Source organism: Egretta garzetta, unplaced genomic scaffold (genome assembly GCF_000687185.1).
Source record: "Egretta garzetta isolate BGI_Z169 unplaced genomic scaffold, ASM68718v1 scaffold837, whole genome shotgun sequence".
NCBI classification, from domain to species: Eukaryota; Metazoa; Chordata; class Aves; order Pelecaniformes; family Ardeidae; genus Egretta; species Egretta garzetta.
The window spans coordinates 270,335-297,579 of NW_009260318.1; the positions used below are offsets into that span (position 1 = coordinate 270,335).

Here is a 27,245-nt window from a genome sequence, read left to right on the forward strand (position 1 = left end):
AAGGGAATTAAAAAAAAAAACCTGCTTTGAGATACTGGTATAGTTTTAGCATGGTACTCGAATGATCAGGACTTAGGAAAGCAGCCTGGGCCTCAATCCTTTAGACAGTTGAACAATTTGCTCCAAATATCACCAATTCACCCAGGAAATGAGAATTATAATTTTGACGCTTTTTCAGCAATACTTATCCTTAGAACTTAAAAATATCAGAAGAAAATCTAGCATGATTTATTTTGATAAATTGACCAAAACAGTTAAAAGCAGAAAAGGGGACAAATTCACCCCAACTCGGACTTCAGTGAAATACAAATTATACAGGGGGGTGGGGTTAGCCCAGTACACTGAGTATGAAATAAAATGTTATATGTAACAATAAATTAAAAGCAATATGTAGAAAACAGGATTTATAGTTAAATGTATCAAGGCTGTCTTTTTAAAAGCAAGTTGATGCCAAATATATGCAGTAAGGCTAAGAAAAAACTTAAAAAATTAAAGAACAGCAAAAAAGGGCCACTAGTAGTGACATCAGCTACTTCTTGATCTCAAGTAGCTCAGCAGGTTTCAAAGGAAACATTCTGCTTTCCAGAAGAAACCACCAGTGTTATCACTGAGCAGGCACATTAGAGAATAGCAATGAAAGTAATCAGCACAGAACTTCAGCCTATATGGGAAATCTGCTGGGCAGAGCTCAGTTTCAGTTCTCTGTGTGAGGGTACAAAACATCTGTCCATGAGCTCCTGGAAAGCAACAGAAAGAAACAGAGAAATAAAATTGAAAGAATGTGTGCAACTAGAGTGAGCGAGAGAAAATTATTTGAGGTAAGGATCTACCTGTCCAAATACCTGCCAGGTAGTGGGAACACCTGCTTTATGGAAATAAACGTTTTAAAGATAGTTAAATAAAACACTGAAGCTGTGTGGAAATTATTTTTCTTGTTACCTAGAATCCTACAAGATGTCCGTATTCCTCAGGGCTGACATAGATGTGTCTTACAAATTAAAATGGGATTATTTGAAAATCCTATATAAAACAACAGTCAAAGAGCAGTAGAAAATCTAGCATTAAGGAAAATCATGTCTCTGAATAGGATGACTGTTTTTTAGGGCTGAAAGTTAGATGTTAATGCTGCAGGAATGAAGAAGAACCAGAAGATTTACAAATCATAAGCAATGCCTAATGTTCCTCCTTCAGCAATTTATAATAAATTTATTGTCGGTTAAAAATTACTGCATATGGGCATCAAAGTCACGAACATTTTCAGTGCGTTCTGTGCCTTGCATTGATCTGTATTTGAAGGATAAACTCATTTAGTTGTGGATGAACTATGGACCGGGCTATTCAGATGTCAGTAAAGCCAACAAAAACCTGTTAATGTATTGATAAATGCTTCATAACATGTCGCGTCGTCATGAAAGAATGAATCTGAGGCCAGCCAAGTGTAAGAAATCATGCTGCCTGGCGAGGCATGTGGACATAATGAGACACCAGCACATTACAAAGTACAAGGTTTGAAGTTGGTACAGATCAAGTTCTCTTTAAGGCAAAGGAAGGTCAACCACAAAGGCAATAATTTCTACTTTAAAATGTTGATTGCATTCTTGATGGTACCTTGATTTCCAAAGCTGGTATCAATACCAGAGCCATCCCACGACTCTACTGCGCTGTCAACACTTGGGACTGTAGTGGAATAGATGTCTGAGAGTTTGCCAGATTTCTGTGCAGCAGAGTTTTCATCTTCAGCATCGCTCAGTTCACTTACGTGACCCACAGGGACAGAAAATTTCTTGGGACTGGTAGCTGAATAGAATTATAAAAAAAATAAGGAGGGGGAGTGGTCATTGCTTTACTGCAGTTCTAAGAACATGCTTTTTACTACTGACACCATGTTTTTCCAGGGATGGCCTAAACGCCTGCTAATCTGTAACAACACATGCATTAAAGACCAATGATGCTATCCTTGGCCATACTCACCATCTGTCTGCTTCTTGATTTTCAAGGTGACAGTTTCTCCTGCCATCTGTAATAAATGAATGGCTTCACTCAAAGGTTTTCCTTTCAGACTGCTACTATTTATTGCTAGGATTCTGTCTCCTATGTGAATTGCCCCAGTCCTACAATAAGAGAGAGAAGTAAAACATTGAGGAGCACAAAAAGCAACAAAGGTGATTTCTTTGCATATTTGGAGCATGAAGGTCTCATCTCCTTTTCTTTCTTTCCTTTTGCTTTTATGGCTGTGTTACAGAGTAATTCTTTTGTTAGAAATGCTTAAAGCAAGCCACCTTTGTTGTACTGACAACAGCAGAGCTGAGGCACAGAGATGTGGATTTCTGTGTTACTGTGGTAGTTGAGTTAATCACCTACAGAGGATATTCATTGCAGCCCACCTGTTTAAGAGCAATCTCAGACAGCTCAGTAAGTTCTGAAATGAGTCAAGTTTCTAGAAGTCTCATAACATAACAGATAATGGCAGTGTGAGCAAGTAACCAGCTATTTCACCAGTGTGGCTTTCAGGGTGGATCACATCAGGAGAAGAAAATAAATTCTCTTTGTGTAAATGCACTGTTTGTTCTGGCTGCGCACCGTACTGTGTTCTGTGGGTGCTGTAGGCTCTCTCTGAAACCACCACCAAAGGTACCAGTTGCAATGATGCTACCTGTCTTAGAAATAACAAGCGATAGAAAACCTGAGCATTTTCATTATTCTCTATCCATCACTTACCAGGAGGAGCATCTCCACTCCTCAGATAATGCTTGCTATGGTGTGTGTAAGTGCACATACAGATGCAGCGTGTGTATACGGTAAGTGGCAGATAAGTGTACAGTAAGTTCAGATAAACTTAGACACGTTGAAGTGCTTTCCTAACCTATTGTACTATACAAGGCTATTGCTTTTAAAAGGCTGCTAAAATGTTCCTGTGACTGAGCAGCTTGATTGACTAGTCTTTCCTAGGTGATTTATAATAAGGACCACAATCCTCTGCTCTGTCTTGTATAGTATGTGCAAGAACATCTTGTTAAGATACCGTTCGTGCTCCTGAACTTGGCAGTGATCAAGAAACAACAGCAAAAAGATTATAAACTCAGATTTGGAGAGTTATAAAAAAAATAAAATTGTTAAAGCATGAAAATCAGCATGTTCAGGTAAACAAAAGAAAGCTTCATTTTGACAAAAAGAATGCTTAAAAATAATTTGCTTTCCAATTTACCTTTCAGCCAATCCTCCTTTTGTAAGGCTGGAAATGATTATGGGATCAAAGGGCTCTTCAGTACCAGAGATTGTAATTCCAAGAGGCCCACCATAGCGCTTGAGCTCAACAGTATAAATAATTGCTCCTGAGCTCTCCTGTTCATCTGCAATAAATGCCAAGGGGATGCAATTGGTTTCTTATGAAAGAGGGAATGAAAAAAATAGCACATTCAGTCTAGTGACTGGTAATCAAACAACATTTTCAAAGGATTACATTTCAGATACACTTCTTAATCATATTCTACTGGATTATGTCGAAAAAACCAAAACATAACCCCCAAACCTCTCCTGTGCAATTTCCTTTTTATTAGCAAAACCTGATTACATTGAAATCAATAGAAAAACTCCCCTCATTCTATTAAGACTAAATTCTACTCTGGTTAAAATCTTTTTATCTTCTTTCCTATTAAAATATAACTTCAGGCTATTTTCTTACAGAATCACAGAATGGTTGAGGTTGGAAGGGACCTCTTGAGGTCACCTGGTCCAATCCCACCCTTCCCAAGCAGGGCCACCAGGATCAGGTTGCCCAGGACTGTGTCCAGATGGCTTTTGAACATCTCCAAGGATGGAGGCTCCACAGCAGCTCAGGGCAACCTGTGCCAGCGCTTGGCCACCCTCACAGTAAAGAAGTGTTTCCTGATGTTCAGGGAGAACCTCCTGTGTTCCAGTTCGTGTCCATTGCCTCTTGTCCTGTCACTGGGCACCAAGAGCCTGGCTCCATCTGCTTTACATCCTCCCTTCAGGTATTTATATACATTGATAAGATCCCTCCTGAGCCTTCTCTCCTCCAGGATGAATGGTCCCAGCTCTCTCAGCCTTTCCCCATAGGAGAGATGCTCCAGTCCCTTAATCATCTTGGTGGCCCTTTGATGGAACTGCTCCAGTATGTCCATGTCTCTCTTGCACCAGGGAGCCCAGGACTGGACCCAGCACTCCAAGTGTGTCTCACCAGGGCTGAGCAGAGGGGAAGGATCAGCTCCCTGGACCTGCTGGCTGTGCTCTGCCTGATGCAGCCCTGGAGCCTGTTTGCCACATTTGCCACAAGGGCACATTATTTAGAGAAAAGACAAGTTACTACTGGTATATATACTGGTACTCATCTGTTTCTTGAACTGAATAGAAGGTATTTAGAATAAAAGATAATTCAAAAATTTTAAACCCAAACTTCCTTAAAAGAATTGTGGGAAAAGTCAAAAGTCATGATAAGATAAGCAGCTGTCTTGCTAAGAGAACCTGAAATATATCCCATGTTTTTGATGGACAAGTTTTAAGCTTTTGTAACAGAATCAAAAATAGCTTCTGAATTCTGAGTTATCAACTAAATTGAATAATAAATCATTAGATTTGGTTTCATTATATTGCATGAAGTAATTTGCATTATTTTGAAATTTTAGTCTCACCAAACAGTCATCAGAAATGGAGAAGACTTTGTCACTGGGTAAGCTTAAATACAATGTATTTTCCTTAAACAATACCCAACAGGTGTTGCAGAAAGAAAGGCTCCTGTATTTATACAGTGCATGCTCTTTACATATTATCAAAAAAATAATCAGGAGAGCAATCAACTGTGGTATCTTTGAGTTGTGAAGGGATATTTTAAAATTTAAAATGTCAGATTTCTCCTCAGATCAAAATAACAAATGCTCCCTTGCCCATCTTATGATATTGGTATTCAGCCAGGACATCTGGCCTGGCGGGCAACTTTTCCTAGATCTGTGGGTAATGACATTTCGAACGGCTCACCGAATGTGGAAAATGTCTAGGATGCACATTCCGTAAATGTTACTGGAACTAACCTGAGACAAGTTAGAAAATTCAAACATTCCCATTTCTGTTCCTGTAGATAGAAAAACTTTAAAAGGAAAGAAGATACCTGCCTCACTAGTAAAGGTGCAAAGAGTTGCCTTTTTCTAATGCTGAACATGGTACTTAAGCAAAGCTGGAGAAACACTGATATCTTTGGAGCGACTTTGTTTCCTCCCAATTTGCAGAAAATTTAGGCTTTTAGCTTCCCTCAGCCCCAACTCCCTCCTATTCCTCCCATGAAGAAAATGGGACACAAAGAGAATCAAAGGAGAGAAGAAGGAGTGGTGTTTATTCAGCAAAGAATACTGGGATTTTCATGCCTAGCATTGGCCTTGTATTCCTACCTGGGGCATTATCATCGGTGTTTTGGCTCAGTTCACATCAACTGTGCTTTATCTGACGTGCTCTTCCCAGAAGCACCCAACTCCCAAGACCCCACTGGAAGCCAATGGCTGGCATACAGTGGGCTAGCACGTAAGCTGCACTGCACAGCTTGCTTGCTGGAGCATTTATGGAACAACAACAAATCCTCTGGGATCTAATGCTGATAACATTTACACAGGCGTGGCATTGACACGGTACAGGACTTCAACTGAAGGATGAAAAGTAACCCATGAAGCTAACTGAAAATGTAATAGCCAGTATTTGCTAAGGGTCGACACAACACTGATGTTTCTCCACTATCAACAGCAAGTGAATAAGTTATTAATCATACAGCAGCCCTGCCACATGACAGTGGGAAGTTTATAGATCTTAGTGAATGACTGGAAAGGAGACTGGTCCATTACATCTGTCTTCTGGTTAGTCCTAGTTAAGAAAATTAATGGCAGAATGCAACAAATGTCAAATTGCTACACTGTTCTCTTCAGCGCTCTTTCCAGGCAGCAGAAATGTGAGCTATCCAAGAACATGGCATATATGTGGCCTGAATTCACAATGAAGGCCTGTGTTGTCATGAAAGCAAAGAACTCTGATACTCAAAAAAGGCTGGTAGCCATTAGGTTAATCAGGAGATAAAAATGTCCTCAGTTTGGGAAGCTGTCAGGAAAAAAAGAAAAGAGAAAAACTGCTGAAAACACACTCCCACCTGGGGAGGAAATACAATCACACTACCATGTTTTTGGGTCTCGTGTTTTTGAGATTTTCCTTCTTTCTTTTTGTGATGCAATTATGGACAGTTCTTGGAAAGAAACAACATTTAATGAAAGTAGACCCTCTGTGCTGCAGTGCCTCTGCTCTGTCCACTGGTCTCTTGCTCTTCAGAGTAACACCTGATCAGTACAGCCAAAAGGGCAAAGAGGAGCATGGTCTGGGGGAGCACACGACGTGCACTAGCCTGCTGCTGGCCTCACCTGCACGGCTGGCTCTGAGGAACACAGCTCTGAGACACGTACGACTCTCTGGAGAAGGGAGGAGTTGGAGAGACAGCAGAGAAAGGAAAAACAGAAGGCAGAAAGAAGAGCTAGAAGCTAGAAATACTTAAAAAGGAATATAAAGAGCTTGAAAGACAGTGAGGAAACAAGAACTTAGGGAGGACCTGCTCCCTGCCTTCCCCTCTTCAAAGAAGCGTGCCATGAGAAACTAAAAAAAAAGTTTAATTCTTAATCTTATTCTGTGATTTAGAAAGTCTTTTGGAGTGCTCCATGTCTACTCATCTATTAGCATCAGGCTTTTCTGTTCTTGGTGAATTTATTAATGATTTTTTTCTGTTGAGTTTGAGAAGCATGTTCCTTTTCTTTGTGAGAAAACAGACTTTCATAAATAGACTAATGGCAAATAAACATAAACTGGTGTTAATTGAGGTACACTTTTTGGTGTACTTTTGCTACTGTTTTGCTGCTGTTTAAAAATATTTTTCCTTTGGTATTTCAGGAGATACTCATTCATTTTAGATTTCAAAGTACCTGAAACCTACTAGAAATACTTTCAGTTACACTTTGACACTTAGTCAACTGTTACAAGAACCATTTTAGCTTTCCATTTACATTTGCATCTGTTCAGTTACACCAATCATGTCTGGATAGGACAGGTGTAACTGTGTGAGAATCTTGATAAAGATATATGATGTAACTGTAAAATAAGCAACGTGAATGTGCAAAAGAAAACCATGGAATAAGAATCTCACTCAGACTAAAATCTGTACCAGCTACCATGGTGTGCAATACTTAAGCGAGAGCAAAGATGTTATTTTACATGGGTGGAGACTGAAATCCACATTTCAGTGACAGCAACAGAAAATGTGTACCAATTTCAATGGAAATGGAAGCTGTCCTAGAAAAAGATTAAGTCCACAGGGTGAGGGGGAGTGGGGGGATGACACAATACATACACAGGACAAACCCGAAGTATTTAAAAGTGTGGGAGAAGTTACTACTTCTTCTACATGGCTCTAACTCATGCCCTTCTTCATGGTCTGTTGGTAATTTCTCTGCAGGGAGTCTCATTAATAACCAACGAGTCAACGAGGGGAAGAACAGAACCCTTCCGGTGCAGTAGAGAACTCAAACTTCCTTCTATGGGCATTTTTCCTGTCAATCTTCTGCCAAGTGTATTTGCAGTTTGCTCTTCATAACGTACCTGGTTTGCTCAGTTTTGTGAAGCAACTGTCAGTCAGGTGTTCCTTTGGATGTACAGTCCATGGCCAGTTTGGCCAGCATCTTCCAAGATGGATCAACTATCTGTAGCAAATCCCACCTCACCACCTGTGGGGACCTCACCACAACATCCTGCCTAGCAGCGGCCATTCACTTTGCTGGATCACATTCTACTCCCAAAAGCCAATTTGCTCAAGGTGCTAAATGCATCTGCCTTTGCTTTGTACTGATCATACTGAGAAGATACTTTCTATTTGCTTTCAGAAGCAATTAAAGGAAAAGAGCATTCCAGTGCAATTCTAAACACCATTTCAACAGTTGCACTTGATTTTAAATAATAAAGTGCGACAGGCTGTGCCTTTTTGCTGTGAGATTCTATAGAGCTTAAGACAAGTGAATCTACAGTTCATGCTTTTGCATAACACTGTAATATAAATCCCAGCAGTAGTGGTAGTAGTAACTGTCTAACTTCCTTTGCCACTAGAATGCATAACAGAACTCGCTTTATTATCTCCAGGTAGAAATTTTGCTCTTACGGAATCCATAAAGGGGAAGATCCAGGAATATTAATAGATGTAGGTGTGCAAAATTATGACAGCTCCATTACTTCCACTGGGCTGATCAGACATGGCTCCTCCATCAGCCATCCAGCACAGCGTGTAAAGTACTGCTTACCTTTAAGCATGTGAACAGTCATACTGAAGTCAAGTTTCTAAGTTTATGGATAAAGCATGCACTTCACCATTCTGCTGGAGAACTGAGGCCTATGGATCCACGCTTTGCTAGCCAATCTTAAAAGCAGAGAAAACCTCAATATGCTGGTAAGAGAAAACTACCCTTACATGGTTGCACCTGAGGGGAAATTGCCTTTCCAGAAAGAGCTCATTTTGCAGTGCAGCTCCTGCAGGCAATATAGCCATGGAGAAAAAGCAAAACCTTATATACCATTACAATTCTTTCTAGTGTGACACCTTCTGATTAGCATTAGCGTAAATCACCCACATTTAGAAAAAATATTTCACTAACATTTAAATGCAAAAGAATAACCCTAGGCTCTAAAAATCCCCAAACCACTCAAGAATCTGCAATAGTCTCATGGCTAATACCAGAATTATCTTCAAACCCTGAAAATACACAAAAATCTGCAATAGGCTCATTGCTAATACCGGAATTGTCTTCATCTTTGCGGATCTTTAACTTTACAAGGTCCTCACAGTGCTGAAGGATCTGAACAGCATCTTCCATTGAGCAATTGTCAAGTCGAATGTTATCTATTGCAAGCAACTTATCACCCAGTTCAAGCGTCCCCGTTCTGTGAACAAGCAAACAAGCTTACATGAAATTCCAGTAGCATTAAAGCAAGGTATCTCAGAAGGTATGAACATTATTATAGAAATGAGATGGATTTTTTAAAACAATTATTTCTTAATGGCTGGACATTTAATTTGTAACTGCTGTTCACAAAATAAAAGTACAAGTCTCTTACAAGCTCCCTCTGTTTAACTTGAGTCTGGCTGGCTATGCAATGGAAACAGATTTTTCCCAGAAGCTTGAATGTCTTACCTGTGAGCAACGCTTCCTTTCTTGATATCAGAAATAACCAGAGGGTCCCCTGGTTTTCTGCTGGATGGAGCTGTAAGAAAGAATACATACAAGTATCTGGTTTTTATTTCTAGAGACGCAGATGGGCTAATTCTGCCCACAAATCAATATTTCATACACATTATTTAACCGTATTATATTTCTCTCTTTTCCCTAAATTGTATGTACATGAATACAAACAAACAGCAGCAGCATATTAGTAAGACTGCATACTCTACCTCTCAAAAATTAGAAAATGCCACAATTGAGGTGACTGGCGCAAAGTGAATTTAACCTGATATGTCTGAATTCTGGGTTAGGCCAGGACTGAACCATGTGAAGATATCACAGTACAGCTCCGGTGATCTGTCATAAAATGCTGTGTAGCTACAACACATAAGGAAGACTCTCTGTTCGTAGAACCTTTCAGCAGAACTACTAATGCTGATCTTTTGCCAGAATATTGCTGTCAGTCATAAATCATGTTTTATTATATCCCTGACCAACAGAGCTGCTCTGGCAAAATATCTGGAGTGGGCTAGACCATGTTTCTTTACTCCTGTCTCATTCAGTGCTTAAGGTAGAGGGATGAAGATAATGCTTCCTGGGTGAGAAGGAGGAATCTACTTCACGGTAAATGAGATGCTGTGGATAGTGGCTATGCATCCCATTGGGCTGATGCGCAGTTATCACGTCTGCAGAGATGCAGCTTACATCACACGGATGCTTGCTTCACTGTGACTCGCTGCTTCCTCTGAAGCAAACATGTGCTTCTTCTGATGGGTAACCTTGCTCCTCTATACTGCTGCTAAGCCTCAAGCATTGTGGACTTTTCCCCACTTTGTACTGAGGACACGTACTAGAAGCCCAGCAATTCCAGCAATGGTCAAATTAGTAAAACTCCCACCAGTCCTCTCCTCGCACACCTAACTTGTCTCTTCTTGAAGGTATCTGACCTAACTTTCAATTTTCTATCTGTCCATCATCATTAAAAGGATGCTCTGTTCTACAATGCCAGTCATTGCAATTCTTTACTGACTTGTGCAAAAGTATTTGACAAGATTTCCTTGGTCAGGCATTTGCATAGCAATTTTGCTTGACTTTTGGTTGCACAGGAAGCAGTTAACTACCGCAGAGGAAGAAGACGACGATTACTGACTGCTTCCAGAGGACCGTTTCTTGGGGCACCTTCACTGAATGCGTTGTTCTGGAGGGTTCATCCATTTGCTGACAGAACACTGCACTGAAGATCTGATAGGGTAAGCAGTGGGCTCAGAACTTGAGGGTGACGAAAGACACATTTTTAGACAATGGTGCGGCACCTACTCTCTGCCATTGGGAAGTACACCACCTACAGCTGCTCTGGCCAGGAGGTATCCCATGTAGTGAACAGACTGACTTTTGGGACTGTTATTAACAAAGAAGGTGCTAATACTAAAACATTGCCACCTGGTATAAGGCTCTCAGTTCACCTGAAAGTGCTAATGGTTTTTGCAAATGTAGGGCTCTTCAGTTGCCCCAAGCCATTTCTGCTCTGTATACTGAGGCTTCTGCATTCATTCCCAGAAGGTACTTTTCCATTAGGCTCTAATGCCTAAATGACAATCACTCCAAAAGCTACCCATATTGCAGGATCACCTACAAAATCCTGATGTCAGTTACTTTAGCAGCTCATGATTCTTCTCTTTGATGGAAAATGACAGATCTTCACCTACAGCAACCACAAGGTGTATTAATAATGACATTTCCAACACAATACTCTAACAGATCTTGTTAGCCTTGGCTGCCCTGGCCAACAAAGCCTTTGAATGTCCAAAGGAACTGTTTAAGAACTGCTAAATAGCCATATTTCAAATGCAGTGTCTCTAAAGTCCAGAAGACAGACATACAAGGACTTTCAACTTGTCTAAACCAGCACGCTTTCAGGAAATGCCTATGTTGCAATTTAGAGAACAACAATTAATTTTTTGCGAGATGTGTAATTTTCATAGCTTGTTTCTCATACTTTCACACCAAGGGTCAACTGTATCTTAAATGACAGTTCCATGATTTACTTGAATTCTTTGGGTTTGTTTCACCAATTAATATCTTGCTAAAAATTCAAAGTACCACTTTGGGGATTTTTTTTTTTTTTAAATTCTACGTTTTTACTCTCTGGATTGCCTTATAAATCTCTGAGGTTATATGCCACCCAGTGTACAATGTCTGCAGTTTGAGATTTGAGTATCGAGATAGTTTTTATGCAACTGTTTTATAAAAATTACCAGTACTAAAGAAAAGAGTCCATTACTGTTCCAAAAAGAAGAGAGAAGGACCCAAAATGGAGGAGCGAGTATAGCTCGAAGCGTGAAGCCACAGAGTACATGTGGATACAAAGGGCACGATATTGCACACAAAGTTACTACAGTATCAAATTGGGTAAGTGTGAACCAGCAGTATTTTGTCAGTTATCCTGGGCTATTAATTGTGTCTGGTGGATGAAAGCCTTTTTGTAGGCAGCAAACACAGCGCAGTGTGAAATGAATCCCCCCATGCTGACACGCCCTTAATAAGCAGCTACACCACACTTTGTTTTATTCTTGTTCAATGCTCATGACATACTTAATACAAACTATTCAAGTTGTGTTGCAGAGATAAAATCATTAATTTCCTCCTGAACTTTTGTACTGCACATCACCACAGCCTAAGACTGCCTCCCAAACACTAGTGAACAGATGCTGTCTCCAGCAAGAAGACTGAGTACTATTATTCTGATTTTACAGATGAGGAAAGGAAACAAGAACATTTAGGTCAAAGAATGACAATTTTCAGTGAGCAATTTGAGATATCCATGCCTTTATTTCTCACAATAGTTTGTAGTATATAACAGCTTCTATGTCCAAAGCACAACTACTGGCATTTTCAGCAACAGCTGCAGATGCTCAGCATTACTGTGAGTGTGACCCAGGATCTCAACAGTTTCCACAGAAAGTCAAGCAGATGCTTGAGGAAAACCTCTCCTTCCCCCTCCTTCTACCCCCCCACCCCATGAAATGACTTGTCTCAGTACACCTCTATTGCAGAGGAAAGGAAAAACCCCTAATTTCTCCAGGGTAGCATTAAACCGTCTTGACCATGAGATCACCTCCTTTTTCCTTCTGCAATCCTCCACCTCATTCATTATGCAGCCTCCATCCCCTTCGATACGCACCACTGTTTCATCTCTCCCCAGAGAGCAGAGAAGGAAGAGTCCCAGTGAGAAAGCAGTATTTGACCACTTAATTAAAAAAGATATCCTCATGAATTAACTCAAGTTTGAAGTGACACTGTACAGCTTTAAGTGTCCATTTTTATGTTTCATTTCAGAATATTTTTTGTTTTTAAGAAACAAATAAAACCAAAGCACCTTACCACTCACCCATGTCCAGCCTTCTTGTTCAAGTCTCAGCTTCCCCTACCCCGATCACTGAGCAGCCTCCCTCCTTATCTGCTGTCTCCCTGTTATGGCTCTCCCCTCATTTTCTCTCCTTGTCCACTGAAGATCTCATCTTTTCTCCTCCTGGGTCCAGCTGTTAGTCTACCTAATGTTGACCTTTTGTAGAGACCTTACACAGTCTGTATGATGAACTACAAGTAGACTGAAGAGTGCATAAAGTGAATGGTATGGGTACTAAATTTAGTGTCACAGCTGGAAGGCTGATCTTTAGCAAGTTGTTTGTTCTCTTCCTTTAAATTACTCCATGATCCTAGGTCTCCGTCCCAGGCCTCTACCCCACTTCTACCAGCAAATACACACTTCCCCTGCCTCTCCCCTGCCACTTGAAAGCAAGTTCAGTGAAGTGTTGTCTGTTTTGTAGATCAGCTGTTCCATTAGGTTAAAAAACCCCTCAAACAACCCTCCTTTCTTATTTCACTGCTAACCCAAAGAGAAAAACCAATGTGACTTAAACAGATTTTGGGGTGGCCATCTCACCTACCACCCAGCCAAAACTCATTTATGAGTCTCAGCCTGGCTTCAAGTTTTGGAGCTTGATCAAACTGAACAAACTGAACAAGCAGAGGAAAATGCTCATGGGATGGAAAAAATAGTTTTTATACAAAGTCAGTCCACTTATCCACTGTGCTGGTTTACAGCTACTAGACTTTTTAAAAATAGTGTGATTATTAAATAGATGAAAGAGCTTTTTAAAATTAGACTGATGTAGCTCTTCTGTTCCATACGTATCAGTTCATGTGGAGCAGCTGAGAAACCTGCTGATTCTTCAGGACCTGTCTTACTTGCAACATTGCAAAATGAAGTTGAGTTTGCTAGGTGAAATCCCAAAATATACAGAAACTTGCTTCAGAAAGTAAATTCTCATAGTCAGTGCTAAATATCTGTAGATATTTACAAAGCTTGCTTCTGATGGAATACAAAAGCAATAAAGCAGACTACAGTATAGCTACTAGTCAAAATGACTTAGAAAACCTGATGATAGTTTGGGTGAGATTCTGATATTCTTACCAGCTTTGCAGCCTCTTATTCCTCGAGTAGTCCCACTGGCTTCAGAGATTATTTAAGAAGCAAGGTGCTGCAGTTCATGACCAGTAAGGATATCAGAATCTTACTTAAGCAAGGAAAGAAAGAAGAAAAAAAAAAAAAAAAAAAAAGAGCTGTTAACTACAATTACCAGACTGTACTAGTAAGTAATTTTCTTGGAAATCATTCAATGTATTTAAAAAATATTAGTCTATGATAAAGTAGCCAGTGGCACAAAAATTTATCTTTAAAAAAAGAAAAAAGTCTATATTCCATTACATGGTCTAAAATCAGTGTGACTGGCAAATAAACTGAAACAGATTTGAACACTGCTAGGTCTACTTGAAAGCCATCCTTCTTCTAGGTAACGGTTCTGTTATAAAAGCATAATCACACACAGAGACACTGCTGTGTCATGCTTTATTTGGATGATGTAATTTTAAGAACTGAGACATTCTAATTGCTCCAACCAGGTAACTGGGTGTGAAAATGTTGGTACCTGAAGCATGGACCATATGGTCACTTACATTTGCAAACTATGAAATAGGGTCTTTATTTGGTGTAAGTAGCTATGAATGGGAAGATTAGACTGATCTTGCAGGGATAAGGGAAGGTTGATAGGATGATAGAAGCCCAGTATGTGTGCGAAGGCAGCAATGGGCAAGGCCAGTATACTGGGAGGTAACGGACATGCACTATCCAAACCTCAGTGCCCTGGATTAACATTAACAATGATGCTCATGAAACTTTTCTCCTGTCTTGCCTTCTAGGGGTTTCTGCTATCTAAGGGGATTTTGAATTTTTTTTTTTGTTTTGTTTTGCTTTTTTACTTGCATTAATAAATCTGAAACTAAAAGAAGCTTAGTCCCTTCCCCTATATTAATGTCATGTTTTTCAAAGACCATGAATTAGCTTAACTGTCTTTAGTGTTGTGTGTCACCTCAGATATGCCTTCAACTACCTGGTTGTAACTCCATGCATGCACACTTGCTGTTTATTACCAAGGAAAACAAGACAAAGGGAGGGAAATAAATTCATCTTCCAGGACATCTGTCTCCTAAGAGCTGGCTTAGAAGAACTCTTGGACTTAAAAATAGGTCTATGTTCAGGTGCCAACCTGAGGTGAGGCTTACTTTTCCCTTCTGACAAAAAATGTCTGTCTTGTCTGTCAGGTCAGGTCATTTCCTGACTTTCTCATCCAAATCCCAAACTAAACTGGGGATGTGGAAAGCAAGACAGGCTTTTCTCTGTAATGTTTTTATAGAGAAAGCACTTTCTCACTCACCATTAACTCCACTACCTTGAGAAGAGAGAGGATGAAACAGGTCTCTAGCACTTAAACAGATCAAGCCCAAAAGTGAATAAACCTCATCTCCTCTATCACCCCTGTTTAAGCCTGGTTATACCAACTGTACTGAGTTTCCCTTAGTATTTGTTTTTTAAAAGAAATCATATAGCTTTCTGACAATCAGTAATAAATCACATGCTAATGTGCTAAAGTGCTCTGACAAAAATATGACAAAATTAATACGAACCACTTGTAATTGTCAAATCACACTGCCTCATTTAGAGGTTAATTAGGTAGAACAGAGCAAAGCACTGAAAAGCAAGCATGAAATATAGCAATTCAAGACTTCTACCAAGCAAATTTACAAACTTTCAGTTATTAGTATAAATCCTTTAAAATCAAATAAATAACTAATCCACATTTCATATGCATTAAACACTATTAATAAGCGGGATTATTAAATATAATGGATAATTCAATTTAAATATTAAAGATACTGCAGTATACTCAGAAGAGCAGAGCTAAGACCAACCAGGTGTCACTCTGATTATAAAAAGCACTAATTTTATAAAGCACTGACTTTTGGAATTAAGCTCCAAGTCAGGAAGGTATGCAAAGTTTGGAAGAGGAGTGCTAAATGCTAAATCCCAACAACATTAGCATTCCATTCAAAGTTTACTCCTACAGACAGAAAAAATGTACAAGATGTCTGAATTCCAAAAAGCAGCACAAATTAAATTACTAGGAAGGCCGTATTTTTACAATAATCCTACAAACTATTACCGATCCTAAGAATAACACATGAACAGAACAGCCTCTCTCCAGGTTTTCTTGTTTCTCAATATTTTCACTTGCACAACTACCTGTAGACCTACAATTTTGCTTCAAGCATCACATTGCATCTTACAGAGCCTAAGAATTACCCATTCAAGTGTGCAACACAAGCAAACAGGCCTGCAGTGTCTCTCATTTGTTCCTCAGATGTAATTCTTCGCACTGAGTTCCCTGCTGTACTTTTGATTAACCTTATTCCATTGTGCTGGTAAAAAGCTTTGAGAATATAAGTCAAAGCACAATCTTCCCCCAGGACACATGAATAATTCCAAAGAAAGACTAATAGTCCAAGAAAGGCCACAACTGTAAAGGAATGTTAATTCCAGTGAGACCGGATTCTGCACTGTCATTAAGTACATTGAACACAAGCCCATTAACTTTGATATGGATTGATCCTCCTTCCATCAAGGGCTGAACTTGGTATGCTGGAGTTCACCTGGTCAAAATCCACTCCTAACACAGCATTTACTGTCTGCTCCCAAAATAAGTAAGGATAGAAGCACTTTGATTTCAAAAACCAGCAAGAAATACTTTTTGAGAAATAGACTAATGCACACCCTTGTTATCTTCTTTAGCAATCTCTGAAACCCCTAGTGAAAAAGGGGATTTTGCTGTGAGCTGCATATTTAGGACTGCCCACTAGTCTTACAGACTGAGGATGTCTCTTCAGACTCTGGGTTCTGAAGCAGAAAATAACCCCAGTCATAGAATCATAGAATCATAGAATGTTTTGGGTTGGAAGGGACCCCTAGAGGTCACCTAGGCCAACCCCCTTGCAGTGAGCAGGGACACCGCTAACTAGATCAGGTTGCTCAGAGCCCCGTCCAACCTGGTCTGGAATGCTTCCAGGGATGGGGCCTCCACCACCTCTCTGGGCAACCTGTTCCAGTGTTTCACCATCCTCAGTGTAAAGAATTTCTTCCTTATATCTAGTCTAAACCTACCCTGGTTTAGTTTAAAACCATTACCCCTTGTCTTGTCACAGCTGGCCCTGCTAAAAAGATTTTCCCCATCTTTCCTATAGGCTCCCTTTAAGCACTGAAAGGCCGCAATCAGGTCTCCCCGCAGCCTTCTCTTCTCCAGGCTGAACAAGCCCAACTCCCTCAGCCTGTCCTCATAGGAGAGGTGCTCCAACCCCCGGATCGTTTTTGTGGCCCTCCTCTGGACCTGCTCCAACACTTCACCAATGTATGTGGATCCTCATGCCTGTGAGAACCCTTGAGTTCAGTGGGGTTCTGTTCAAGAGCCTGTGAGAGACCATAACAGACTTTACTTTGAACTTCCCAGCTATGGAAATACTTTTGCATGGGCCTAATTCTACTGACTTCATTTTTCCTTTTTTTTTTTTTTTTTTTTAAATAATTTTAATGGGAGTTAAATATGGGCTGTGCATGAAGGAATAGGTCAGGCTTTAGGCCTGGCAAACTTCTGTCTTCCTTAACTACTAGAAGGGGAGTATAAATCTGTTACAGAATGGTATTTCATCAGAGACAGAGCACTGCTAATCATCCCTTTCTAGAGAAGGCAAAAAGAAGTTTATACCAAACTAAACATTGAGTCTATACTACAGGACCTACTATCTGCAAATTATGCCATAAACGTGGTCTTAAAAAATAAGCACTTTCACTTACAACTTATGGTGATGCCAAGTTCCACATTATGCTTCTTTGGTAGTTTTACATGAAATGTTCCACTGCTTGGTATAACTGATTCTATAAAAAAATATTTTAAATGTTAGATAATTTATAAGGCACAACAATTCCAAGAGCTATGCGTGTAAGTTGATGAAATCACATCAGCATCACAAGCCACGGATGAAACACAGGTGCTGAAGTGAAAGAAGTAGGACATATGAAGTGTGATTTATACCTCTATTGGCAATTTCACGGTAACTCTTTTTTTTTTTAAGGTTTAACTGAATTTATGGAGATCGCATGGGCCAGCAGCCAGCTGAGACTGCAGGTTTTTACTTGTATGCAAGTTCTGTAAGCACACGTGAAAATTTTAATGCTGGCAGATAACTTTTAATTAAAAGGACAGCAGAAGAAGTCTTAAGGATTTCAGGCCTTTGTTGCCGTAGGTCTAACACATTTTTAACTGTCTGCTAAGGTAACTGTCATGGATTTTACATCTACTGGGAAGAAAAGGAATCAAAACATAACTAATGGAGAAGCGCCTGGAGCTGACTGCGGCAAAACCCACTTCAACACACAGCACTGTATTTGAATCCTGACTTTTGGCATCACTGCTAGCAAAAGTTTGGGCCTTGACCTGAAAAGGCGCGACTGAAATTACAGCTATGAATACATATAAACATACATGTGGCAGAGGAGTCTAACTGTGAGTATGCGTCTGCTGTCACAGAGCAAATGGGAGGAGCACAGACAAGACATACTGTATTTGGTGCTTTTTTTTTAACATTATACAAGATGCACGCATACTAAAAGATTGTACAGAATTACTCTAGGAACCTTTAACCTGCTTTTGATATCATGATTTATAATACCATTAACATTAATCACACTATGCAAAATACAGTGCATCCGACACCGTCATGACTTCAAAGGAGCTACTGTCAGATGAACACAGAAGTCTTAAAAGTTTTACTAATTACATGGTGGGGTAGTGCACATACATAACGTGTACTTGTTTGATTTACACAATTTGTGATTTTCTAAGTGTATTGTCTATGCTTAAACACATTACAGAAGAAAGGAAAGCCATTCACACACAGAATCACAGAATGGCATTAGTGATAATAAAGACTCACCAGCAACATTAAGAATGATTTTTCTGGCTTTTATTAATGCAATTTCTATTCTTTTATTTAGATTGTGGGTTTGAGATAATGTAAGTGAAACTCTTCAGAGTTTTCTGCTTATCCACCCTTTTATAATACTTTTCTGTCTAGTAAAACATTTCGTTAGCTGGCCTGTAGAGGATTTGTCTCAGCTCAGCAGAATATTTCTATCTCAGGGCAGAAAAATGTCCAGAAATAACTCAGAGGAAGGACCGTCACCAGACCTTACTACAGGACTTGTCATTTCTATTTGTGTTCTGAAGCACGCTGCAGGGCTATGTGAAATGAGAAAGCTGTCCAAAAAGACACACGTTTCAAATAGGTCACTTGAAAACTGAATGGTGTATATGTGAGAAGAAAGTCTCCACCTTGGATGCCTAACACTCACAATGTATTTGGGATTTATTCCTTCACTTTTCTTGCAAGACAGAATAACAGTACATTCATACCTGCAACATCAAATTCTATTTCCAAAGTGACCTTGTTGGTGATAGAGGAGTCTCTGAGCAGTTGATTGGCCTCATCAAACGTGCTGTCTTCCGTCGGGATACCATTTATTGCCACTATTCTGTCTCCTATTTGCAGCACCCCACACCTTGGTGGACAATGATACAAAACAATCATCAGAGGTGCATGTTAGCAGAACCAACAATATCAAACACATTCAACCTAACCTTGAAGGAGAAGCGTGGCATAGCAGCTCGACAGCCTACCCAGGCACAGAGGGGGACAGAAGCTGCCACTGCCCCTTTGCACCAAAACACTATCGAGCACTCCCAGCATGGGTCATGCTCTCTAGGTGCTGGGACCCAGGAAGAGGGGCACAGCCTTCATGCCTCCACCCCACCCATGGGCATCACCTCTGCCTCTGACCCTGGGCTATGGGTGGTATAGCTCTGCAATGGCAGCAAGAACTTGCCTGTGCAACTACTGTTGTTCTCATGCCATGATTAAAGGCATACATAAGCATAAAAATGCAGCTGAAATGCTGCAATGAAATCATTAGTAAGTCAAAACTCTGGTAATCCCTAAGATTTGGTTCTGTACCAAAACTGAACAGAGTTGGATATGGCCTCGCCCTATGGCACACTGAATTGTTACTGTTTTGACTTCAGTGGTATTTCTGATTTTTTTCTTTTTTTCTTTTGCATGAATATAGCTTCCAGTCTCCTGCTGGAGGACTCCGGATGATAAAAACACTGGTGCTTGTCATTCTTCTTACAGCTGATCAAGCATATGAAATATCATTGTCAGAACAGACAGTTTATTACTTGCCATGCTTCCATTGAGCAAGGCCCTGCAATTTATCACAAATTGAAAGCAACAAGCCCAGTGTACCCCGAGGAATGCTCACCAAAACGTACTTAGCAGTCAACAGAAAGAACCTCACCTTTCCGCCGGACTGTCAGACTCAATATAGGAAATGAGAGGTGGAGAAGACAAGGTCTCAGTAGCAAACACGCTACCCTGGAGCTGTATCCCAAACCCTACTACGGGGTCAGCTGTCAGCACTACTTCTGTGGTTTCTGTGTGGACGACCTGCCCAGCCAAACCAACAGTGCTAGAGGCTAAAGACACTATAAAACAGAGCAGACCAGGAGGAAAGACATTCATACACAGCAGAAAACTCATTGCTCTTTGAGAAAATTGATCTGTACAACAAATCTAGTCAACAAAACATCTCTTTTAACATCAATTTAGGCTTAAAGTTTATAAATTACATATAAACAGTTATGACATAAGAGAACAGAAAACATCTGGTTGTATGTTAGAATGCAAAAAGATAGTTCTTGTACTGAGTAAAATAAATGTTTGACACCCCCACCCCAAAAATCTCAGAACATCCTTGAATTCTGTTTGCATTAGGTTTGAGGCGTGGAGGAGCAGAATTTTCACAGGAGCTGAGGGAATTGGAGGCACAAGCCCAGCTGTTTTTCAGGCCGATTCCCACGAGCTCTTTTGAGCATCTTACAGAGATGCATTGTTGTTAGCAACAAAGCACACGGCCCAGGCTTGCTTGCAAGAAATAAGGATGCCTTCCTCTTGCACATGTTTACTCCACGTCAGCAATTTGTCAGGCTAACTGGGTAGTGTCAGTCAGTCGAACAAACCCCTGTGTTTTAGCAACCAGTTTATCTCAAGAGATTGTTGAAATTCTTTGGGGTCTCTCAAAGGAACTGGGGGACTGTTCTGTGAGAAACACAGGCAGCTGCTTCTGTACTCCTGATTTACTCCTCCTCTCTATTCTCACTCTTGTTCTGAATAGGCTGCATTACAGAAGAAATCAAGAAAAAACCAACATTGAGATTCAATGGAAATACCTATGAAGGGAGGACACTGCACCTTTGGTTCTTTGATCTCTGCCTACATTGTTTGAACTCCCCCAGTGACAAACTACTGCCTTTCATTAGGTCATACACAGAAAACTAGAGTTTTTCAATTCCTGTTCAGACCAGTAAACTAATGATAACCCTCCAATGTGGAGAATTCTCAATGTTTTCAAGTCATTACCCCTCCACCTCTAATTTCCTTCAAGACTCATTTCTGCCTGCAGTAGCTACTAAGAATTAGATAACAGTTCATGGTTTATCTGAGGGATAGTTTAGTTCATGGTTTATCTGGGGGATTGCTTAACAGTGGATTTCTTTTTTCTTAGATGTGGGAAAAAATTAGTTCTTGTTTTCACATTATAGATGATATTAGCACTGCTGTACAAAGACGTCAGAGGCTGTGTAAGTATTTCCCGCACTTTGGGGCTACAAGCATTAGACTTTTGCTCTGAAATAGCTAGTATAAAATCGGATTAATGTGGCACAGTTGGCAATGACAGTTCTGTTGCAAAAGTTTTGCCTGCCAAAAACCTCATGAGTTTCTGTTTTCTCCCAGCAAAGCTCCTTTCAACTCTGAAATGGTATTTTCTAAATTACCCTGAATTCTCACTCATATCTTGTTTTAATTTTCCTTTGTAAGAATTGTGTATTATTTCAGTCACTCAATAGCTTCCTTCTTACTGTTTCTTTTATCCGCACTCAGTAAGACATGCTCATACCCAAATGCAAATACTAATAATCTGTTCTTAGAAATGGCCACCAGCTTTAGCATTTACAGCATGTGACAAAGGTTTCTCCATCTCTCAGCACTGCAAAGGCTAAAATATGACTAAACCAGATAAATTCAGAGGCAATATAATACCAGATCCCCTAACGCACCTTGTAGAAATGACTAAATTTAGGGCATCCAAGCTCAGAAAAGTTCCATTTTCCCTTTCTTTAAGGTCATTCAACAATTACATGTTAGCTGCATCTTTGCATCCCATCACTTATGTGTCCATTCCCCCTGTGCAGCAGGCACTTAGCTGACTCTGTAACTTTCTTACTCTTTTTCTAATGACCTACCAGGAACCTATAGGTCTCACAACATTTATCTCAACTTTCAGGACAGCTAAGGTTTTAATTCACACTGGGAAATTAAGTTACTATTTGTGGGATTTAAAACTCACCCTGGTAAATATTTTGATGATGTAGATACTTAAAAGTGACAATCAGGAACTCCTCCCACTCCCAAAGAAATTGAAACAGAAACAGGAACAAAAAAAGCAGAGATGAAAATACCCTTTCCAAATCATGTAACAATAGCTGTCTGCTAAGCCTCTATAAAATGCCACAGGTACCCAAACCCAAGACTTAGAGCATCTTGAGGTTTGTAACTCAACAATAATTGCAACAAAAAACACTGCCATTTTTTTTGGCTGCTTGATGGATTCAAAGTTTTACAGGCCAGGAAGCAGCCTTATTGATTGAAAAAGAGGGTATGGATGTATATGTAGCTCCAGTGAATGCTGGTTGCTACTAGTAGGGGTACATTTTAGCATACTTGTATACTTTTCGCCCAACTCTTAGCAACAGTCCTGGGGGCTGGTTTACTATACACTCTGTAGTTATATAAATAATAATCTTGAATTTGAAGATTATGTACTTGTTACTTTTATTCCTGCAGTAATATGAGAAGCAGAGCAAGATGTATTTAAAGGTACGCATATGGATTACTATGCCTGCAGTCTCCTTTGAGAAATTGCAGAATGTTCACTATTCCTCCTGGTAGCAGCTAAATTGTATGGGCTGAGAAAACAGTACTCATGCACGTCTAACACCCTCTCTTAATTTCTACCAGATATGCAAACCTAGTAACTATCATGTGAGTTGGTATAAAATTGTGTCTCACTTTCAAGTACTAATATGGACATATTACAAAATACTTCAGAATTTAAACTTTAACCAAATAATAATCTAAGTGTTTCCACAATGAATACCATATTTTAAAACCCCCAAAAAGCAGAGGAAGAATAAAAATTGAGAACAAGCAGCATAAATAAAGCACGTGACAGCAGGGCAGGCCCTCAATTTTTACAGCCACATGTTTGGAAAGATCTGTGTAACTAATGCAATGATTGTAAAATCATGGCCATAAAAGCCTTGTAACCCCCTGTACCATCACACTTCATCATCATGAATTTTGGCATCTTCACAGTAAGTTATGCGGGTTTTCCTAAATAATTGGCCATGTAAACTTCATAGCACCCTTCACCAAGACGTCCTTTTCTTCCCAAATCATGTCCTAAAAGATTTATTAAAAGTTACATTAATAAAACCCTCAAATGATCCAATTCAATTAAAGAAAAAAAAAAATCCCACTAGAATTAAGAGAGTGTGCTATTCCTTTTCTACATAAAGGACATCAGTTGATGCTACCTGGTTCTCATGAGTCTCCCAGAAAGGGTGAGGGGCAAGGTTTTCGAAGTCCTGTTGATAGGTGGTAGAAGGGTACAGGACCAGTCATTCTCATGATCACTTTTAACACATTCAGTCCAGTGTGGGTCTCTTAAGTTGGCTGTTACTGTGGTCACAAGTATGGGTATAAGTCTATCAACAGGAGTAAGGAGCTCTGCATGGGCTGAAAAGCAAGCTCACAGAAAGGGCAAGCATGGGCTGAAAAGCAAGCTCACAGAAAGGGCAAGCAAGCCTGGCTGGCCAGCCAATTCCTCCAAAGCCAGCTCTGATTCAGGGTTGCTGATGTAGTCACTGCTCATAGTGAGGCACAGACTCACTCAGTGATGGGGTCAGTTCCATTTTGTAATGCTCTATATCCAGACCTCACAATGCAAATGCATAATAAACTACCCCACAACAAGGCTGCATCCTAACCCCTCCTAGCTAGAGATTTGGTTAATCATAGCAGCCTGTCATCCCCAGGGCCTTCTGACTTGAGGAATCTTTCAGGCGGGCTGCAGTGCTTCTGTGACTGTCCCACTTAAATCTAAAGTCACTGGCCTTGTTTTGAGCCTTTGCAGGATAGCAAATGGCAGGGCAAGGCTTCCTTGAAGGAAAAATATCTGAAAAATGTAATAACACAAGTAACAGCTGTCTCCAAGACCCATAATAGGATTAGCTTTCAGGATTAACAGCCCTTTGTTGGATGGAACCGCTATAATACAGCACAATCGAAGAACTATTTTTTGCATCCAGCATTATTTTACTATTCATATCAATTAGTATTAGTGTAACATTACTACTGTTTCTCACGTGCATGTGAGGACATGTAAGACCTGGACCCCTACTGATACCATAGCATGGATGGACACACCATCTCCCCGTGACCCAAAAGAATACATTAGAAGCTAACATGCCAACAGATGAGTTGTGAAAAATGGCTGATCAGATTAAAAATAAAAAATGCACTTAGAGGCAAATGTTATGTAAAAATATTTGCTTTACAAAAGAAATAAGAACAAGCAAGCAACAAAAGACTGCAAGAAAGCAAAACCTTAGTTCCTCTCTCAAACGTTTCCTCACAACTCCATAGTGACTGACCTCAGTTGGAGGCTGCTGCTTTGCTCTGATTTTGCTATGACCATGGGAAATCTTTAATACAGGGCAGCAGCACTGTAATGCACAGCAGCTCAGTTTTTCCAGAGTGGACCTGTGAGCATTATTAGCCGGAGCAGATGGTTTACAAAGCAGTTCTCACTTCCCCTCTCTGGAGGAAAACTGAGCTGCTGAGGATCACACCAAGATGGACAAGCCAAAATGAGAGGTGGCACTTACATGGTGTCTGGGCAACAACGTGCTGATACAGCCATACTCTCTCTGGCCCAGTGAATACTTAAAATATGCAAAGTGGAACAGCCTGAAATATATCCACCCTGGCTTGGGAAATTACTGACTCATGGGAAATCCATGCTTTGAATCCCAAAGAGTGGCCAGAAGCAAGGCTATTTAGTCTTCGCTGTTATTTGTCACTCTTCCTCACAAAAATGACGGTTACAGGTTATGGTGTAGATATAAACATTAAAACTACCTAGGAAGTACTGTGGCAAGCTCTTATCCTTCTGTAATGTGATAGTTGGCTGAGCTTACCAGTGATCTTTTTGACTATTCAGCTATGAGTTCTATTCCCTGGTGGGAAGAGTTGAAAAAAGGAATTTGAAAATCACTTCACTAACAGTATAACAAACTCTTCCGGAATTCTCTGAAGAAAACATTGCTTTATCTGTTTCAGACAAGATAGATAGTTAAGCTGCATGGCCTCTACTCATCTCATTGGGCATCTCATCAGACAAATATTTTTATGACATCTAACAGAAACTCCAATTGTTCTCTCTTCTGCCTAGTGTATAGATTAATTAAGGTACTTTGTACCTTTTTTCCTGTATCTTCCCTCTCCTCCACCCATTCACTGCACATTTTGAGCAAATGCCATTACCACCTACAGGAGCTTTTGAAGTCCTTCTTTTTCATCCTCCGCCTCATCATTGTCCCACGTGGGCTGGTGGAGTAGAGGCTGCGAGGTAAGGTCCCCATGTTCAGGGAACTCAGGCTGTATGCACTCATGGAGGTAGGAGAGAAGGATGAAGACACCAAAGCTGCTGTAAGAAATCAAACACTTGGCATACAGCACTCAGTCTTCATGGAAGAGTGCGACACATGCCTGTAACTCATCAATGAATAAAACAATGTGTATGATGCACAGGAATGGTTTGTGCATTTCCAATAACAAAGACATTAAACCACACAGGTGACCCTAGGTAAAAGTAAAGTCAGCATTTCATGAAAATACCTGCTGGAAGCTAACAAAGATACTGTAGATACAAAAAGTACATTCATAGTATACAACTTGGCTTAGGCAAAGCATGTTAAATTAAATTTTTCAACACATATCCATGAAACAATGCAGATCAATATGTCTAGATACACCAATTTTAGAGATGCCTTTTTGTAGTAGGTAATTTCTGACAAAAGATTTGTAAGCAATATTCTGCATTCAAAGATTGTGCTTTATATAAACTACTCAAATCTAATGGTCTACTCATATGGCTGAAGAGCTGGTTCACTGAGAATTTTCAAGCCGTTTCCTGTCTACAAAGGTTGCCTTGTTACAGAAAGGAAAAGGCGTAAAATGTCAGAAATAACCTTGCCATGGCTATGAAAAAGTGTAGCATCCATAAAACTGAAAAGGTTTTAGTGCCTGAAATGGGAAAAGTACGAGTGAAAGAAGAAGGGAGGGAGGAAGAAGAAGAGAAGGAGAGAATATGTCAGCAGTCTAAGCCATTTAGCCTGGAATTCATGCTGTATATCTTCGGTTGTCTGAAATTTCAGCGCTTAGTCTCAGGGTGGTAGGTGTTATAATGGTGGTAGGTGAGGAGGCTGCTGTGGCTGTTGGCACGCGAATCCCAGGTAAGTTGCCTGTTGCTTCTTTGAACCTTCACTGCCCGCATGAAAGGATGATGGAAAAATCAGAAAACAAAAGGACCAGAGAAGAGGGAAAAGTAACTGAATTGCACAAACAAAAAAGAAGTAAAAAAAATGAAAATAAACCAAAATGAAATAATAAACAAACTGACCTTGTTCTCTTACCAGGGGGTGCTAACTTGAGGAACAGAAATAATATTTTTTCTCAGAATAAATGTTTTTGATTTTTGTTTTGTTTCCTTGTACTTATTTTTAAAAAGATCAGTACTGAATCAATTTCTAATTTCCCTCTGGCTTTAGGATCTAAGATTGCAAACTTCCTTAGAAAATACTAAGTTATTATATATGACCACTAACTGACAGTTAATAAGTCTCTCCTTGCATTCATCTACATTAAAAAATAAAACCAGATCCTATACATAGCACTGCCTAGAATGGAGAGGTTTACTTGCCAGTCATTTAAATTTACTGCATTGACATTTTAATTTTGCCACCATCTATTGTTAGCAGTATGCTACTCTCTGTAATAAATGACTTCCCTAGGCCACCAGCACACAAACTCTATCCTGAAGCCTGGTTAATAAAATAAACCAAAAACCTAGAGTTCTTTTTGATTAGTTGGATGTGCAATTTAATGTTTTTAAAACTTGGTCTTCAAAACTTTAAAATTATCATTTTCTGTATCAAAATAGAGACTGTATTTTATTGCCGATTCTAAGTATGGGGAGTCCGGGATATGCCAAAAGTGAAGGCCAGTATTTACCAAAAGAGCAGGAAGCATTTCAGCTGATGTGTCAAATACCAAAGGAAAATGATTGAAGTCACCTATCATTAAATACAGTGTAATCAT

The 27,245-nt window shown here is 39.9% G+C and overlaps 1 protein-coding gene across 1 annotated transcript in view; it reads right to left on the bottom strand.

Moving 5' to 3' along the window:
* GRIP1 (glutamate receptor interacting protein 1) overlaps window positions 1–27,245 on the bottom strand; it is a gene marked incomplete at its 5' end in the record, with an annotated part of 83,138 nt that overhangs the window by 17,756 nt on the left and 38,137 nt on the right. The window contains 9 exons of the mRNA XM_035897981.1: window positions 1,609–1,797; window positions 1,972–2,111; window positions 3,206–3,350; window positions 8,816–8,961; window positions 9,213–9,282; window positions 17,482–17,562; window positions 19,100–19,245; window positions 20,041–20,227; window positions 25,417–25,572. Of these exons, the coding sequence (XP_035753874.1) occupies window positions 1,609–1,797; window positions 1,972–2,111; window positions 3,206–3,350; window positions 8,816–8,961; window positions 9,213–9,282; window positions 17,482–17,562; window positions 19,100–19,245; window positions 20,041–20,227; window positions 25,417–25,572 (1,260 nt within the window). The remainder of the gene's footprint in view (window positions 1–1,608; window positions 1,798–1,971; window positions 2,112–3,205; window positions 3,351–8,815; window positions 8,962–9,212; window positions 9,283–17,481; window positions 17,563–19,099; window positions 19,246–20,040; window positions 20,228–25,416; window positions 25,573–27,245) is intronic.